Here is a 17,643-nt window from a genome sequence, read left to right as displayed (position 1 = left end):
TCTGAATCCAGAGATATGGAACCGTTTTCATTAGAAGAGACGTTTTAGCTGCTCTTTATTGAATTATATCTGGTATTTTTTCTCCTTTTGTGCAGAATGAGATGCTGGAGGAAGGACATGAATACGCGGTGATGCTTTACACCTGGAGAAGCTGCTCCAGAGCCATCCCTCAGGTATTTTCCAGAAGCGTTTGTTGCTGTGAGGATGCAACATAAAAACAAACCTTATGAAATAATGTTGGGCGTTGACCTCTCTCTAACTCGTCATGATTCAGCGGCTGAATTAAAAACGTTGCCAACTATGCGCTGCGGCTCGCTCTGAACTTGTTTGCTAGTTAATCCTGCTAAAAACATCAAAGGCTGAAGCGTAGCAAAGGTAAATTCTTTCAGAGGATTTTGTAACATTAGAAGCTAATTATCATCTAATTACAGAGAAAAGATCCAAAGCAGAATTCATTGGGATTCTCTCAGTAGGATTGTTACTAAACTGAAGCCAATCCAAGCTGACCAATAGCACCACCTTGTGTTTGTTAGGTGAAATGCAACGAGCAGCCCAACAGAGTGGAGATCTACGAGAAGACGGTGGAGGTGTTGGAGCCTGAGGTGACCAAGCTCATGAAGTTCATGTACTTCCAGGTAAGTTAGATGGAGTCTAAAGGGGAAAACTATTAAAATATAGATCAAACAGAGGAGATCTGTGCAGCTGAAGTTTCACTAATGGTTCGTTAGATCTAGATTAAGGAGTAAATCTGGAGCTAAATCCATAAAGCTGTGAAGGCTGCATCATTTCTCTGTTATTCCAGATAAATTAACCAAAATAAATTACTAAATCTTTATTAATTAATTACTTTATTAATCCCAAAGGGAAATCTAATGTTGCAGTAACTCAATGGTAGTGTGAGGATAGATATATAGATAGATAGATAGATAGATAGATAGATAGATAGATAGATAGATAGACTAATTTATGATTATTTATCAGCTGCTGCTAGTATAAGTCATTGCAACTGAGCGATAAAATGAAGGATCTTTTATGTAGCTGAGTTTTAGGAAACCTGTTGTTAGAAAAGAGAGAATTATTATTCTTATAACCAGGAACGGAGACAAAGAGCAAATCTTTAGAATTAGTCTCACATATTACGACATTGGTTTTCTATTTTTTTTAAAACAAAAATAATAATTTGCAGAACAAATGAATTAAAAACAGATATTAGTTATGCATTAAAACTCTCTGGAGTGATTTTAATCAGTTTACTTTGCATGTTGATGGATAAAAAAAAAAACTCAGTGATAAAAGTTGTCGAAGTAATTATAAAAAAAAATCTGTAAAAAATATTGAAATCTTTCTGAGTTTCTAAAGTTTTTTTTAATTTAAAATGTGGAAGTGAGTGAAAAAGAGTCTGACATTTCATATTATATCATCTTCTTAGCTGCTGGTTGACGTGACTTGATCAGATGATGTCATCGATTCTGGTGCTGCATTCAACTGCAGCAGGAATTCAGTGTTTTTAATAATAAGAAGTTTTTTTTCACTTTAAATGGAAGCTATTCTTTTAATCCACATTCAGTTTTTTTTTGTTTTTTTGTGATTTGTCTCCGCAGAGAAAATCATGTTATAATTACTACTATATTACTACTTATAATTGTAATTCAGTCAATAATCTCTGAAAAAAGCAAAGGAAAATGATAAAATTGCATCAGTACTTTCAGTGACCTTTGACCTTTTGGTTAGCATCCTTCATTGATAAGAATTTAGTGCAGTTATTAACGTTTAAAGTAGGGGTGGAACAATTAATCTGACTATTTGGTTATTGAAATAATCCATAAATAATCTATTAATGGATTAATCATTAACTACAGCATAGAGACTCTAAAACATTCCTGTATCTGACAGCCTGACCCACTTAGAGCAGAATTATACCAAGATGGTAAAATTGTCATTTTGCTTTTAAGATAAAAATCTTTTCCGTCTGTCCATCTGCTCTATAATCCAGAAATCCTCAAGTGGAAAAGTTTTAGTTTCTTCTGATTCAAATTAGCAAAAACTCTTCTTTAAGGAACCTTTGGCTATCTGATTATTAATCTAAAATAATCCACAGATTAATTGATTAGAAATATAATCATTAGTTGCAGCACTAATTTAAAGTTAGGAAGGTTAGAAGGGTCATTCCATGGAAAGTGTAAAGATTGGACCTCTGAATTTAGAGGTTTTTGATCATAACCTTTTTTTTTCTTTTTTCTTTTTAGTTTCATAGCCTATAGAACATGTAACACTTGCAATAAAACATATTTTTCAAGCTCAGACACTATTTTCTGAGAATATTTTAGCACATTATATCCAGGGAACAGAGTTTCCTTTTCCACCCCGTCACAGGACAAAGGTTAACAAATTAAAGGGTATATTTAGATAAAAGTAAGACAAACAAAATGTTATTCACTTCAGAAACTGTTTATCGGTATTTTTGAAAATAAAAAAAAGGGTGTTCAAAGTGTTTTTTTTTAATGTTTTTATGCAATGTAATTCAATATGAAGAACATTGCCACCTATCACAATGATCTAAAGCAATTTGGCTCAATTTCTGGATATGTTAAAACCTGATGGTGCCGTTAGCATTGAGGTACAATAAAAAATGAATGATTAATATAAATATAATTTCAAATTTTGATTAACTAATTGTTTTCCCCACTTTTTGTGTGTGACGGGGTGGATATGCTATGGTTAAAAGAAAGGATTTTGAAGGAAAAATGTACCAAAAATGTTCTTAAAGAAAAACCAGAACCCACCATTTTTTTGACTTCTCTTCTTCAAACTCTTGAATGATGTCACTTCATGTTAGTGATGTCACTTCTAGGAAGGTATTGCATTTTGGCGCAAAATAACATAAGGTGTGACAGGGTGGAATATGAAATTGATGGACATAGAAAAATGATGCTATTTCAATAAAAAAATATGACATTTTAATATAATTAACACATTTCCTATTAAGAGGAAAGTATTTTAACCATAACAATCAAAAAATTTAGATTTATTTCTTTTTTCTTAAGTTTTACATTACATTATTGAGAAAAATGGTCAGAGCGGACATGAGAAAATTATTGCAGTTTAACATAAAAAGTCATAAATGTCCAAAATATATATTTTTTATTCAATTTTATTTGACCTCATGCTACCAACTAAACGTGAATCAATGGCTTTAGACACTTAAAGTATTATTAACAGTTTTATTATGCTTTCTATTCCTCTTTGAATGTTATGGACCCAAATTTAACAGTTTTCATGGAATGACCCGGAAACAAACAAAACTTTGACAGTTTGATGATGGAATATTTTTAAAAACTTCATCAGAGAAATATCTGCAGTCGTTTTTTCCTAAATAAAAGCATTATTTTAAGATTAATGTTCAGAATAAACACTTAAAGCATAGAGAGACGTTTTAAACGGGCCATGAAGTGTTGGCTTCTGGTTGAAATGCGAAAACAAAACAACTGTTGAGTTTTATCCGGGTGTCATTTTTGGTGTTTTGCAGCGGAAAGCCATCGAGCGCTTCTGCAGCGAGGTGAAGCGTCTGTGCCACGCTGAGAGGAGGAAAGACTTTGTGTCGGAGGCCTACCTGCTCACCCTGGGCAAATTTATCAACATGTTTGCCGTGCTGGACGAACTGAAGAACATGAAGTGTAGCGTGAAGAACGATCACTCCGCCTACAAACGGTTCTGACCCTTCATTAAAACCACCTCCCTGTTTTTAGGGTTTGCTTGTTGTTTTTTCCGGGAACAGGAAATGAGTTCTGTTCTCTCCTGCTGTGACTTCAGGGCGGCTCAGTTCCTGAGGAAGATGGCCGACCCTCAGTCCATCCAGGAATCCCAGAATCTCTCCATGTTTTTAGCCAATCACAACAGGATCACTCAGGTGAGTGAGACGTCTGCTCCTCATCAGGAAAGATTTACCCGTGGCTTTAACGTAAAACAATCGTCTTATTTCTGTTTTATTTTTAAAGGAGTCGTAGAATGTTAAACGAGTTTCCATTGTCATAGATGAACAACGAGTTCAGTGAGTGAAATGGACGTACAGAGAAGTTCAAACTCCATCAACATCTCCTTTCTCTGCAAATTCTTACCTTATAATAAGGTAAAATAAGGCAACATCCCCGAGTTTACGTCAACTTGGAGCTTCGTTTGGATTCGCCCGTTTTACGGTGGAAGTTTAGAATTGTGAGATTTGCATAGAAAGGAGGTGTTGATGGAGTTTGAACTTCTCTCTACGTCCATTTGACCCACTGAACTATTGTTAGTCATCTATGACGATGGAAACTGGGTTTAAAATCCAAAGAGAGTCCAGCTAATAAACCTCATCTAGATGATAAACATTACATGATGACTAATATTTAATAAATATCTACCAAAGAGTTGCCCTTTTTAAAAATAAAAACTGTTAAATTTTAGGTTTTAAAATGAAGGAAAAAGAAACTTGCAGAAAGAGAATAAATAGATATTCAATGGGTTTCTGAATATTTTCGAAAATCTTGTAAAAAAGATTAAAAAAAATAAATTTCTGTCATATTTAGTGTCAATTTATTTTGGAAATTCGAGTCAATTATTAGTTCATTGCTAATCGGCACAATTAACTACGGAAGCCCAGAGCGGTCGTATTCATTTTTTAAAATCTTTTGCCTTCTGGAGATAATGACATAACTAACTCCTCATCACGGTTAAACAATTAACTGTTTTCTTGAGATGACAAGATAATTATCTTCTTATGATGAGAAAACAGCTTTTTTTATCTTTAGATAATGAGAAAATTAACTTGAAGCAAACCACAGTGAAAAAGAATCTGGGGACGCTCTGGGCTTCCGTACTTAAAGGAATAGTACACCCAAAACATGATTAGCCTTCATTTTCTACTCACCCCCATGCTGAACAACACTCTGGAGTACTTTTTTGATATCTCAAATGCATCTGGAGATCTGGGAGGCTTCTTGCTGTCTGCTGACATTCAAATAATGGAGGTCCATGGCGCCCGAGGCAGAAAGGTCCATAAAAGTCCACAAAAACGTGTCAATATTCCTCCATACTGCTCGTCCAATGTATTCCAAGTGTCCTGAGTGGGTAGCATCCAGAATTTACTCGAAACAAAGTCATTTAGAATGTTTTTAGAGCATAAACAGTAGTGTATAGGATTTCCTGAAAGCGCGCACACGCGCGCTCACGACGCTACGGAAGCCGGCAGACCAAACCAGATGAAAGTGCGCATTCAGCGTCTGCTCTGCCGATAATGCAAGCGTAGAAGAAGAAATGTGCTGTTTACCTGTGCAAAGAAAGAAACAACGAAAGAAAAATGTCTGAGGACTTCAGTGTTGAGGAAGAGCATGAGTTCTTTGCCGAGCTGAATGCGCTGGCTTGGTCTGCCGGCTTCCGTAGCGTCGTGAGCACGCACGTGCACGCTTTCAGGAAATCCTATACACTACTGTTTATGCTCTAAAAACATTCTAAATGACTTCGTTTCGAGTAAATTCTGGACGCTACCCACTCAGGACACTTGGAATACATTGGACGAGCAGCATGGAGGAATATTGACACGTTTTTTGTGGACTTTTATGGACCTTTCTGTCTCGGGCGCCATAGACCTCCATTATTTGAATGTCAGCAGACAGCAAGAAGCCTCCCAGATCTCCAGATGCATTTGAGATATCAAAAAAGTACTCCAGAGTGTTGTTCAGCATGGGGGTGAGTAGAAAATGAAGGCTAATCATGTTTTGGGTGTGCTATTCCTTTAACAACATATTTTAGTTAATCTGTTCTTCCAAAAAAATTCCCTGCTCTTCATCATTTATTAGCCAAACTGAAGAGGAGCCAATTTATTCCAAAGTTTTTAAAAATATATACTATAAAAGTTAATGATTTTTGACATCAATGTTGAGATGTTTGTGTTTCTGTAAGTCACTAAAGGGGTTCCATATTTAATCACAACTAAACCGGTTTAATCCAGTCATATTTGTATATATTACAACCATCATTGATTAAAACCATAAAGGTCCAATTTCACATATTTTCAAGCCTTTTCTTATTTGGAAAATCTGCTAATCTGTTTTGCTTGTTTATTTCCTGCTATACAATGTTGGTTGCTTGGCAATTTTAACTAATAGTCTAATAGTCTGTTTTTATATATTATTTTAATTAAAAATCAGCATAGAAATGGGAAAGTTTAGATAACAAACCAACATAACATTAATGTAAATAAAGTTTTTCACTTCAAAATCATCAAAGGTCTACAAAAATGTAAAATAAAATCAAAGCAGTTTTTTTGTTGTGCGGTTCTCAGATTGACGCTGCATATTCGATGCTCGGCGTGTGAAAACGTGTCTCCTGTTTGTGGTTTGGCTCCTGTAGTGCCTGCACCAGCAGCTGGAGGTGATTCCAGGCTACGAGGAGCTCCTGGCCGACATCGTCAACATCTGCGTGGATTATTACGAAAACAAAATGTACCTGACGCCCAGTGAGAAACACATGCTGCTTAAGGTAAAATAACACCCGCCTCCTTTATTTTCTACCAACCTATAAAAAATGTGATTCTAAAGCCTTTAGAGTTCAAGGTTTTCCAGACCAAGGACCTTTAAACTAATGAAATGGAGCGAGGAGCCCTGATTATATATATTGTATGAAATATTGTTCTATCAAACTGGTCCTATAATCACTCTATTACAGATGGAGTAATGTAACTAAAGTAATTTTGCCCTGAGATATTAAAGGCTGTTTCTCAATCTGTGTAATTGTGCGTTCTCGTGTCCTCGTGAAACGTCATCATCCTCAGCCATAGCACTGTTCCAATTCACATGAACAGCAGACAGAGAACGGACAAAGTCCACAGATATTGTTCTGGCCCCTCCCTCTTTACCCAGCATGCATCAGAGCAGACTTGTAGGTTCTCCAGATTGACAGCTGTCCCAGCATGCACTGCGGCAGCAGGTTCCAGGTTAGCGCTCACAGAGCTCAGAGTATTAAGTTAAAAGGTCTCTCTTCTGTTGCTGTTGATGAATAAAAGTACGTTTTAAGATCGTTTGAGGCGAGAAAATTAGACTTTAATCGTCCATATATGGAACATTTGCTGATTTTATGCGTAATGTTAAAAAAAATTCAGAAGTTGAGAGAACTGTGGCAACCAGCGGCAGCCAGGGCTAACGTTAGCCCGTCTGCAGCAGCCCTCTCTCTCTCTCTCTCTCTGCATAGCTGTGTGTGAAGGATCGCTCGCTCTGATGGCGTTTTTTTTTGTTTTATTTGGCAAAAAGTTCATTTGATTTGTGTTTATCTGACTGAGTTAACCATTACTCCTTCAATAAATGAAAAAAAAGTTTTCATTTATTATTATCTAGAGACTATTAATAACAGGAGGTGAAATGCAGCTCCAGACGAGCTGAGCGTGTGGTGATGTCATCAGTACGCTTCTGTTCCAATTGATCTAGATTTATTCTGCGTGCTCCCGTTCTCCCAGAGTCCAGACTTTCCTGGGTTCTTCTCAAGAACATATTTGGTGAGAACATGAGTCGGTACTCGCGCTCTAGTTATTTGAGAAACGGCCAAAGCATTTCTGATTTTGACTCCTGGTTGATGGGACAGGTGTTGTGAATGAAACGGTTCCCAGCTTGAAATGTGAGCATTGATGACTGAAAGAAATCTTCTGCCTCCATTTATCTGTTTACTACAGTCTGTTAATGTGGATTTAAAGGCATTTCAATTAGTGAAAAAAATAGGAGGGAAGATAAAAAAAAAAAAAGTCTAATCAACCAAAACTTTCACGACCCCCATGCAGTACCTCTGTGGACCCCTAGGTGTCGCGGACCCCCTGTTGAAGACCTCCACTTTAGAGCATTTTCACCTCAATCCTGTTTTTTCCCAACAGGTTATGGGTTTTGGTTTGTACCTCATGGACGGGAATGTGAGTAATATCTACAAGCTGGATGCCAAAAAAAGGATTAACCTGAGCAAGATCGACAAGTTCTTCAAAGTAAGGATTTCATTTGCTGCTTTTATTTTTGGCTCGTCTCGGGAGCAGAAACATGTGGCAGACGGTTAATTCAATCTGTGTTTCAGCTTCAAGTGGTGCCTCTGTTTGGAGACATGCAGATCGAGCTGTCGCGCTACATAGAGACGAGCGCTCACTATGAAGAAAACAAGTCCAGGTACGGCCCTCCGTCCAACAAATCAGCTTCCAGTTACGGCCTCCGCATCAGAAATCCCATCTGCTCTCGCTTTCCTTCCGTGACTCGCCGTGTTTTTCCCTCCGCTCGCAGGTGGACGTGCACCCAGAGCAGCATCTCGCCGCAGTACAACCTGTGCGAGCAGATGGTGCAGATCAGGGACGACCACATCCGTTTCATCTCGGAGCTGGCGCGCTACAGCAACAGCGAGGTGGTGACGGGCTCCGGCCTGGACAGCCAGAAGTCCGACGAGGAGTACAGGGAGCTGTTCGACCTGGCTCTGAGGGGGCTGCAGCTGCTGTCCAAGTGGAGCACGCACGTCATGGAAGTGGTGAGGGAAGAGTCCAAGAGGGAATCCACTTTCAGCCCTGGTGTCAGATGTTTGGGCTGGTTCTGCTTTCCAGCATTGATCCCTCTGGCTTTGATCTGTTTGTGCTCTGCGGCCTGCAGTACTCCTGGAAGCTGGTGCATCCCACCGATAAGTTCTGCAACAAGGACTGTCCGGGAACGGCGGAGGAATATGAGCGAGCCACGCGTTACAATTACACCAGTGAGGAGAAGTTTGCCCTGGTTGAGGTCATTGCCATGATCAAAGGGCTGCAGGTAAATGTTTGATCACACCTTTAAAGAAAAAGTCCAGTCAGCAAGGAAAAATCTATTAAATTAAATTCAGTTTATTTCTATAGCGTCAATCATCTCAGGGCACTTTCCAGTTCACCAGATCATCCAGTCAGATTGATTCAAAGTTTTCTATCTAAGGAAAACCAGCTGATTGCATCGACTCATTGACTCTTCAGCAATCCCTCACACTAAGCAGGCTTGTAGCGACAGTGGAGAGGAAAAATAGAGTTCTGCAGAGTGGAAAAATAGAGATAGAATGAAGCAGAATGATGAAATAGGGGTCCCTATGTCCTCCAGCAGTCTAAGCCTATAGCAGCATAACTATAGAGATAGCTCAGGATAACCTGAGCCACTCTAACTAGAAGCTTTATCAAAAAGGAAAGTTTTAAGCCTAGCCTTAAAAGTAGACAGGGTGTCTGCCTCACGGACTAATGGATCAATGGATCATTATTTAAACCTAAAACTAATACATTTGTGGTGATTCAATGAAGTTAGCCTTTATCAGTAAAAAAAAAATAAAACCAATAATTTTCATTGCGATCACCGAGTCTGGGAGCGGCCATTTTTGCCCATATAAAGTAACCCCTCCCTCCTGCCATCTTCCATCAGTGACGTCACGGTGCGGTAAGCCTAGCGCCATTCTCCCCGCTTTACAAGCTAAATCAATGGGAACTACTAGACACATCTGCAATCAACAACAATTATTGAAGATTTCCAGAGGACTTCACCATTGAAATTCACCAGAGCTATAGTGAAACTGACAATGCCCACGTGCATGGCAGCTGGACGCTGGAATACATCGGGGAAAAGTGGAAAAAAAAGAAAAGGAAAAAGAGTTATTTCACCTTTGAGTGGAACACAATTTCCAGTGGTGATTCTGCTCAGAAGTGTGATGAACCCAGTGTTGGGCACGTTACTTTAAAAAAGTAATCAGTTATAGTTACTAGTTACTTCTCCCAAAAAGTAACTGAGTTAGTAACTGAGTTAGTAACTGAGTTACTCCACAATAAAAGTAACTAGTTACTAGTAAAAGTAACTATTGCGTTACTTTTGCGAGTGTATGAAATTAATAACTGGGGATGTCTAATTCTGAAATCCTGTGTTTGGGTTGTTATAGATACTGAAACATGTAGCTACATCCATCCATCCATCCATCCATCCATCCATCCATCCATCCATCCATCCATATTTCTCCCTTTCTCCATATAGGCTAATGATCCTTCACGCTCTCCATAGTTCTCCTGTGGCGCGAGCACACGGCGACTGTTGCGCACCTTTAGCGAGCATGCATGTTTCCTGTCGATGCAGGTGCAGGGGAAACCGTATCTGATGGGGAAACGCAGCTCGACGTAACACCAGTATTTCCATCTGGAAAGCGTTGTTTTGCCGCTGGAGTCCTCCTCACTCTCCATCCTCCCCTCTCTCATGACGCGCGCACGAGTCCTATCATGAAAAAAGGTTCATTGTGCGACCTGAGTAACGCGCAGTAACGGGGTGCCGGCAATGGTAACTGCGTTATAGTTACAGTAAGAGTAATCATTTTGATTACTCGTTACTAAAAAAAGGTAGCGGCGTTAGTAACGCCGTTACTTTCAACGCCGCTACTCCCATCACTGGATGAACCTCAACGTCTGTCATTGTTTCCTGCGTCTCTAAGGCCTGATTAGACGATCGTTTGTCGTATCCACTTCACAAAAGCCGAATCTGTCAAGTAAATTCACTAAATTCACCTGACTCTCCGCAAACTTCCTGAGTGTTACAGGCGCCGCCAGTTTGTTTTGCTTGTTTACCTCTAGAGAGCAGTAGTACCGTAGATTGCCACGAGGAGGCGAGGAACCGTGCTAGCATGGTGTGTAAAGGTTTTAAGGAACCGAGCTCGGCACGGATCGGTTTTCAGGGTAGTCTAAATGGGGCTGATGTCGCCAAAGCCTCCATTAACACAGGAAAAAATATGCTAGATCTAGCGCTGGGTGTTTTTTTAATAAAGGCAGTGGGGGGTCTGAAAAGATGCTATATTTAGCGACAAATGCGCTAAGTTTGCGACACTGAAAGCTTGCAATAAATGTGAGTGATGGCAGAAAAAGGAGAATAGATACGAATGCAGGACACATCTTCCTAATGATGATGATGAAGATGATGATGATGATCCACCCATAATGCATCAGTTTGTGGTTATTGTGACACAAAATGAAAAAGTTTAATTCCTTTATAAGACACTGTTTGGTACTTTGCTAATAACTCAGTTTATCCTGTAATTTAAGTCTAATTAAGCTAAGCTTATTAAGATCAGACGTCAGAATCAGGATGAAAAGGTTTCTGTTTTTCCCGGGTAGGTTCTGATGGGTCGCATGGAGTCTGTCTTCAACCAGGCCATCAGGAACACAATATACGCAGCTCTGCAGGACTTTGCTCAGGTGACGCTCAGAGAGCCGCTGCGCCAAGCCGTACGAAAGAAGAAGAACGTCCTCATCAGGTACCGGAAGCATCTCTCTGCAACTCCTCAGACTGAACCTTTCAATGCAGGAAGTAGCTTTTATCATTGCTTCTTTTTTTTAAATAGCGTCCTGCAGGCCATTCGGAAGACTGTCTGCGACTGGGAGGGAGGAAGGGAGCCTCCCAACGACCCCTGTCTGAGGGGAGAAAAAGACCCAAAGGGTGGGTTTGACATCAAGGTGCCTCGTCGGGCAGTGGGACCCTCCAGCACACAGGTAACGGAGAAACGTCATTGTTCCAGGATGAATTTTCAGATAACTATACCCGGTGAAAGCAAAGTAAGTTATTTAGTGTGGATCTGATGGTTCTTTTTCTGCAGCTCTACATGGTACGCACCATGCTGGAGTCCCTGATAGCCGACAAGAGTGGATCTAAGAAAACTCTGAGGAGCAGTCTGGATGGACCCATAGTGGTGGCCATAGAAGATTTTCACAAGCATTCATTCTTCTTCACACACCTGCTTAACTTCAGTGGTGAGTTGATTGATTGATTGATTGATTGATTGATTGATTGATTGATTGATTGATTGATTGATTGATTGATTGATTGATTGATTGATCGATCTCACCTCACAGTGGAGCTCAAATAGTCAAAGAAGAAGGTGCATGGTTGTTGTTTTTTTTATAGTAGGATCATTATACAGCTTTATTGCACAGGGTGTTTACATGGGTATTTTTTTTTATAAATGGATATTTATATATAGAATTATTGCACAGGGTCTCAAATATAGAGAAACATTGCACATTAGATGTGGCATAAGTTATTGTCGTAGTGTCACATTGTAGAGTTAACCTGCTGTTCCAATTCACAAGAACACAAGACAGAAAACGGACCAAGTTGTTCTCGCCCCTCCCTCTTTACCCAGCATGCATCAGAGCAGACTAGTCCGCTTCAAGTGGAGCGCCCACAGAGCTCAGAGTATTCGGTTAAAAGTTCACTTATCTGTTGCTGTTTCTCAAAAATACGTTTTAAGATCATTTAAGGCGAGAACATCATACTTTAAGCTTCACTATGTGGCCCTTTTACTGATTTAGTGGATAATTTAAAAAAAGTTCTGATGTCCAGAGGACCGCGGCAACCAGCGGAGCTCCAAGGCTAACGGCAGCCAGGGCTAAGGTTAGCCCGTCTGCAACGGCCAGTGTTAAGGTTAGCCCGTCTGCAGCGGGCAGTGCTAAGGTTAGCCCGTCTGCAGCGGGCAGTGCTAACGTTAGCCCGTCTGCGGCGGGCAGTGCTAAGGTTAGTCCGTCTGCAGCGGCCAGGGCTAATGTTAGCCCGTCTGCAGCGGCCAGGGCTAAGGTTAGCCCGTCTGCGGCGGGCAGTGCTAACGTTAGCCCGTCTGCGGCGGGCAGTGCTAACGTTAGCCCGTCTGCAGCGGCCAGTGTTAAGGTTAGCCCGTCTGCAGCGGCCAGTGCTAAGGTTAGCCCGTCTGCAGCGGCCAGTGCTAAGGTTAGCCCGTCTGCGGCGGGCAGTGCTAAGGTTAGTCCGTCTGCAGCGGCCAGGGCTAATGTTAGCCCGTCTGCAGCGGGCAGGGCTAAGGTTAGCCCGTCTGCAGCGGGCAGGGCTAAGGTTAGCCCGTCTGCGGCGGCCAGGGCTAAGGTTAGCCCGTCTGCGGCGGCCAGGGCTAAGGTTAGCCCGTCTGCGTCGAGCAGTGCTAAGTTTAGCCCGTCTGCAGCGGCCAGGGCTAACGTTAGCCCGTCTGCAGCGGCAAGGGCTAACGTTAGCCCGTCTGCAGCGGCCAGGGCTAACGTTAGCCCCTCTGCAGCGGCCAGGGCTAAGGTTAGCCCATCTGTAGCGGCAAGGGCTAACGTTAGCCCGTCTGCAGCGGCCAGGGCTAAGGTTAGCCCCTCTGCAGCGGCCAGGGCTAAGGTTAGCCCATCTGCAGCGGCAAGGGCTAAGGTTAGCCCGTCTGCAGCGGCCAGGGCTAAGGTTAGCCCGTCTGCAGCGGCCAGGGCTAATGTTAGCCCGTCTGCAGCGGCCAGGGCTAAGGTTAGCCCGTCTGCAGCGGCCAGGGCTAAGGTTAGCCCGTCTGCAGCGGCCAGGGCTAAGGTTAGCCCGTCTGCAGCGGCCAGGGCTAAGGTTAGCCCGTCTGCAGCGGCCAGGGCTAAGGTTAGCCCATCTGCAGCGGCAAGGGCTAAGGTTAGCCCGTCTGCAGCGGCCAGGGCTAAGGTTAGCCCGTCTGCAGCGGCCCTCTCTCTGCATAGCCGTGTGTGAAGGACCGCTGGCTCTGATGGAGGTTTTCTTTTTTATTTGCCAAAATGTTCATTTGATTTGTGTTTATCTGACTGTGTTCATTATTATTCCCCCACTGAATGAAAAAAGTCAGAATTGATTATTATCTAGAGACTATTAATAACTGGAGGTGAAATGCAGCTCCAGACTAGCTCTGAATGTGGTGATGTCATCAGTACGCTTCTGTTCCAATTGACCCAGATTTATGCTGCGTGCTCCGTTCTCCCAGAGTCCACACTTTGCTGTGATCTTGTGAAGAACATACTTGGCGAGAACACGAGTCCGTACTCACGTTCTAGTGAATATAGAATCGGCCTCTGTAACCCGGGGTAACCCGTTCCTTTGTCCCGCTGAGCAGAGGCCTTGCAGCAGTGCTGCGACCTGTCCCAGCTGTGGTTCAGGGAGTTCTTCCTGGAGCTCACCATGGGCCGCAGAATCCAGTTCCCCATTGAGATGTCCATGCCCTGGATCCTCACCGACCACATCCTGGAGACCAAGGAGCCTTCCATGATGGAGTAAGACCAGCTCACTCTTACTACCTCTGTTTGTCTTTTGAAAATAAACCCATAATAACAGCCTCCCCCCTCCCTCCAGATATGTTCTGTATCCTCTAGACTTATACAATGACAGTGGCTATTACGCGCTCACCAAGTTCAAGAAGCAGTTCCTGTATGATGAGATTGAAGCTGAGGTAAGGTGGATCAGCAGCCGTCTAACTCTATTAATGCTCCTCAGAAACACGCCGTTAATGGCGTCCTTCTCCGTAGGTAAACCTCTGCTTTGATCAGTTTGTGTACAAGTTGGCGGATCAGATATTTGCCTACTACAAAGCGATGGCCGGAAGGTAGCCCAGCTTCAGTTGTTCTGAAAGTTGCTGTGATTCTTTGTAAACTTCTGCTAAATCCAGTGTGATTTGCTCCACAGTGTCCTCCTAGACAAACGCTTCAGAGCGGAGTGTAAAAACTATGGCGTCATCATTCCGTACCCGCCGTCGAACCGTTACGAGACGCTCCTGAAGCAGAGACACGTACAGGTACACAGACGGGGGTGGGGGGGGGTTGTTACCATTAGGCAATACTAGGCAGTTGCCTAGGGGCCCCATGAAACTCTGTTTACATGTATGGTTAATACAACTATTCCTTATTTGTGCACATTAACTATGTTTTTGATAAAAATCCTTTGGCTAAAATGTCATCAGAACGCTGATAATATAAAGTGTGTCTCAGCCCCCCCCTTCAGTGTCCACCATATTGGATCAGTCCATTTGCTGCACATGTTCAGAAAGGTCCAAACAGACAGCAGCAAACCATTTGAAAACAAACCATGCAAAGAGCAGTGTTGCCAACTTAGCGCTTTAGTCGCTATATTTAGCCACTTTTCAGACCCCTCTAGCACTTTGATTTCTAAAAAGCTCCTAGCGCCAAATCTAGAGACTTTTTTCTGCTACTGGAGACTTTGGAGACAACATCTAAAAGCAGCGAACTCTGCTCTCCAGAGCGAGTAGATTGGTAACCCCGCCTCCTGCTCTCCTCTATCTTGTCTGCTGTCATGATTCATGCAGCTATTATTTCATCCAAATGAAAAATGGAGAACAGATAAGCAGATCATGGCTTGTCTACAGTGAAAAGAAGGACTGGGTTATTTACTTTGGCCTTTATGGAAACACAGGAAGGAGCAATCAGCTAAGTGAGCTTAGTGCTTGGAAAAAATCTTTCATTCCTTTAGAGACAGCATGAAAAGTCAGCTGAGTACAAAACATAGAGAGGAAAACAAGAAGAAAAGGGACAAGAAGAGAGGGACACAACCTAGAACAGATAATGGATGTCTATTCTATTAACATTTCTCTATCTGTAGAATGGGGCTGTTTTATGTGTTGTCTTCTCAATCCAGAGGCCCCCTGCCTGTCTTTGCCTAAGGCCCCAAATTTCCTATATCCGCCCCTGCATACAGATACGGGAGTCTTCTTTTTCAGTTGTCCAATGATTTCTGATCATCCCAACTGTTTGTCTTTCAGCTTTTGGGTCGATCGATCGATCTGAACCGTCTGATCACCCAGAGGATCTCAGCCGCCATGTATAAGTCTTTGGACCACGCCATCAGCCGCTTTGAGAGCGAGGACCTCACGTCCATAGTGGTGAGCGGATCACCGCCGTTGGGGTTGGGTTACTCTCAGTGTCTCGGCTTTCTCACGCCGTTTCCTCACATCTGGGCAGGAGTTGGAATGGCTGCTGGAGATCAACAGGCTGACCCACCGCCTGCTGTCCAAGCACATGACCCTGGACAGCTTTGACGCCATGTTCCGCGAGGCCAACCACAACGTCTCGGCCCCCTACGGACGGATCACGCTCCACGTCTTCTGGGAGCTGAACTTTGACTTCCTCCCAAACTACTGCTACAACGGATCCACCAACCGGTGGGTAGGAGGGTAGATCTTTGCAGATGTTTCACTTTGCTTCCAGCTGTCTGGGTTTAATGTTTTCCTCTTCCCCCTCAGCTTTGTACGAACCGCTATTCCTTTCACCCAGGAGCCTCAAAGAGACAAGCCAGCCAATGTGCAGCCTTATTACCTGTATGGGTCCAAGGTGGGATACGATTCCTGGCTTTGTTTTATCTTTTTAAAAAGCCTGACCAGAAAAGAGACCAGCTAAGATTGTTGTTTCAATTCAATTCAGTTTATTTCTATTACATAATGTCATCTCAAGGCACTTTCCAGTTCACCAGATCATCCAGTCAGATTGATTCAAAGTTTTCTATCTAAGGAAAAACCAGCTGATTGCATCGACTCATTGACTCTTCAGCAATCCCTCACACTAAGCATGCTTGTAGCGACAGTGGAGAGGAAAAACTCCCTTTGAACAGGAAGAAACCTCCAGCAGAACCAGGCTCAGTGTGAGCGGCAATCTGCTGAGGCCCACTGGGGTTCAAGGAGACAGAAGCAGACATAGAAAAAGAAGCATAGATACAAAAGGCAACTGTCAACCAGCTCCACAGGCGGCCCCGTCCAGGAAACACACAGCCAGGCAGACGAGCTCCGAGCCAGCTCCCATGTCAGAGAATGAAGAGAGCACATCCAGTTAGTCAGAGTCAGAGAAACAGGACTACACTGGAAAACAGGCCAACCAACAGAGATGGCAAAAGTACTCACTCTCCGTACTTGAGTAAAAGTACAGATACTTGTGTTAAAAAATACTCTGGTAAAAGTGGAAGTACTGATTAAACTTCTTTACTCAAGTAAAAGTAACAAAGTACAGGCTTGTAAATTTACTTAAAGTATAAAAGTAAAAGTAGAAACCACTTTTTTCATGCCGTTGCCTACATTTTAAATGGATGTCTGCCAATAGGACTAGATCTCCGTTGTGTTCATTTTCAATCATCTCGTCGTCCATGCTACTATGCTAACGCCACCGCCACCAAGCTGCAATGATTTGCCGCCAATGAATACCGCCGAATCTGTCGATTCATCTTGTAGTGGTGCGTCAAATGCAACGTAGATTCCCATCCAGTTAGACTGAATTTGGTATTGATGACGTGAAAAATAATAACGGTAACTCCATTGAAATTATTCAAAACTAAGGTAACGAGCCAATTTTTTAAAATGTAAGGAGTAGAAGTAAAAAGTCGCCATAAAAATAAGTAGTAAAGTAAAGTAGAAATATCAGAAAAATCTACTTGAGTACAGTAACGAAGTATTTGTACTTCGTTACTTCCCATCTCTGCCAACCAAAGGTGTTGATGGCAGCAGCACAGCTGATATTTCTCTCCAGGATGGAGTCACAGCCAAACAGGAACAGACCAGATGAAGCTACTATGAGAAAAAGCAGAGAGAGCAGAACGTTAGAGATTGAACTAACAGATTCTGCAGAGTGGGAGAATAGAGATAGAATGAAGCAGAATGATGAAAAAGGGGTCCCTATGTCCTCCAAAAGTCTAAGCCTATAGCAGCAGAACTATAGAGATAGCTCAGGATAACCTGAGCCACTCTAACTAGAAGCTTTATCAAAAAGGAAAGTTTTAAGCCTAGCCTTAAAAGTAGACAGGGTGTCTGCCTCACGGACTAAAACTGGTAGTTGGTTCCACAGGAGAGGAGCCTGATAACTAAAAGATCTGCCTC

General features: G+C 42.4%; 1 protein-coding gene across 2 annotated transcripts in view; it reads left to right on the top strand.

Moving 5' to 3' along the window:
- Positions 1–17,643, top strand: part of cyfip2 (cytoplasmic FMR1 interacting protein 2) — a 60,796-nt gene that overhangs the window by 24,009 nt on the left and 19,144 nt on the right. For both annotated transcript variants that reach the window (XM_038268200.1, XM_038268201.1), the window contains exons 4-22: positions 96–173; positions 534–635; positions 3,527–3,708; positions 3,811–3,907; positions 6,385–6,513; positions 7,892–7,996; positions 8,083–8,171; positions 8,283–8,520; positions 8,640–8,792; positions 11,144–11,283; positions 11,371–11,518; positions 11,623–11,776; positions 13,891–14,047; positions 14,127–14,223; positions 14,300–14,376; positions 14,457–14,565; positions 15,547–15,666; positions 15,746–15,945; positions 16,027–16,114. In XM_038268200.1, coding sequence (XP_038124128.1) covers positions 96–173; positions 534–635; positions 3,527–3,708; positions 3,811–3,907; positions 6,385–6,513; positions 7,892–7,996; positions 8,083–8,171; positions 8,283–8,520; positions 8,640–8,792; positions 11,144–11,283; positions 11,371–11,518; positions 11,623–11,776; positions 13,891–14,047; positions 14,127–14,223; positions 14,300–14,376; positions 14,457–14,565; positions 15,547–15,666; positions 15,746–15,945; positions 16,027–16,114 — 2,463 coding nt within the window. The remainder of the gene's footprint in view (positions 1–95; positions 174–533; positions 636–3,526; positions 3,709–3,810; positions 3,908–6,384; positions 6,514–7,891; positions 7,997–8,082; positions 8,172–8,282; positions 8,521–8,639; positions 8,793–11,143; positions 11,284–11,370; positions 11,519–11,622; positions 11,777–13,890; positions 14,048–14,126; positions 14,224–14,299; positions 14,377–14,456; positions 14,566–15,546; positions 15,667–15,745; positions 15,946–16,026; positions 16,115–17,643) is intronic.

This window comes from Cyprinodon tularosa, unplaced genomic scaffold (genome assembly GCF_016077235.1).
Source record: "Cyprinodon tularosa strain WSP-4 unplaced genomic scaffold, ASM1607723v1 ctg698, whole genome shotgun sequence".
Lineage (NCBI taxonomy): Eukaryota > Metazoa > Chordata > Actinopteri > Cyprinodontiformes > Cyprinodontidae > Cyprinodon > Cyprinodon tularosa.
This window is presented reverse-complemented; position numbering and strand designations above follow the sequence as displayed.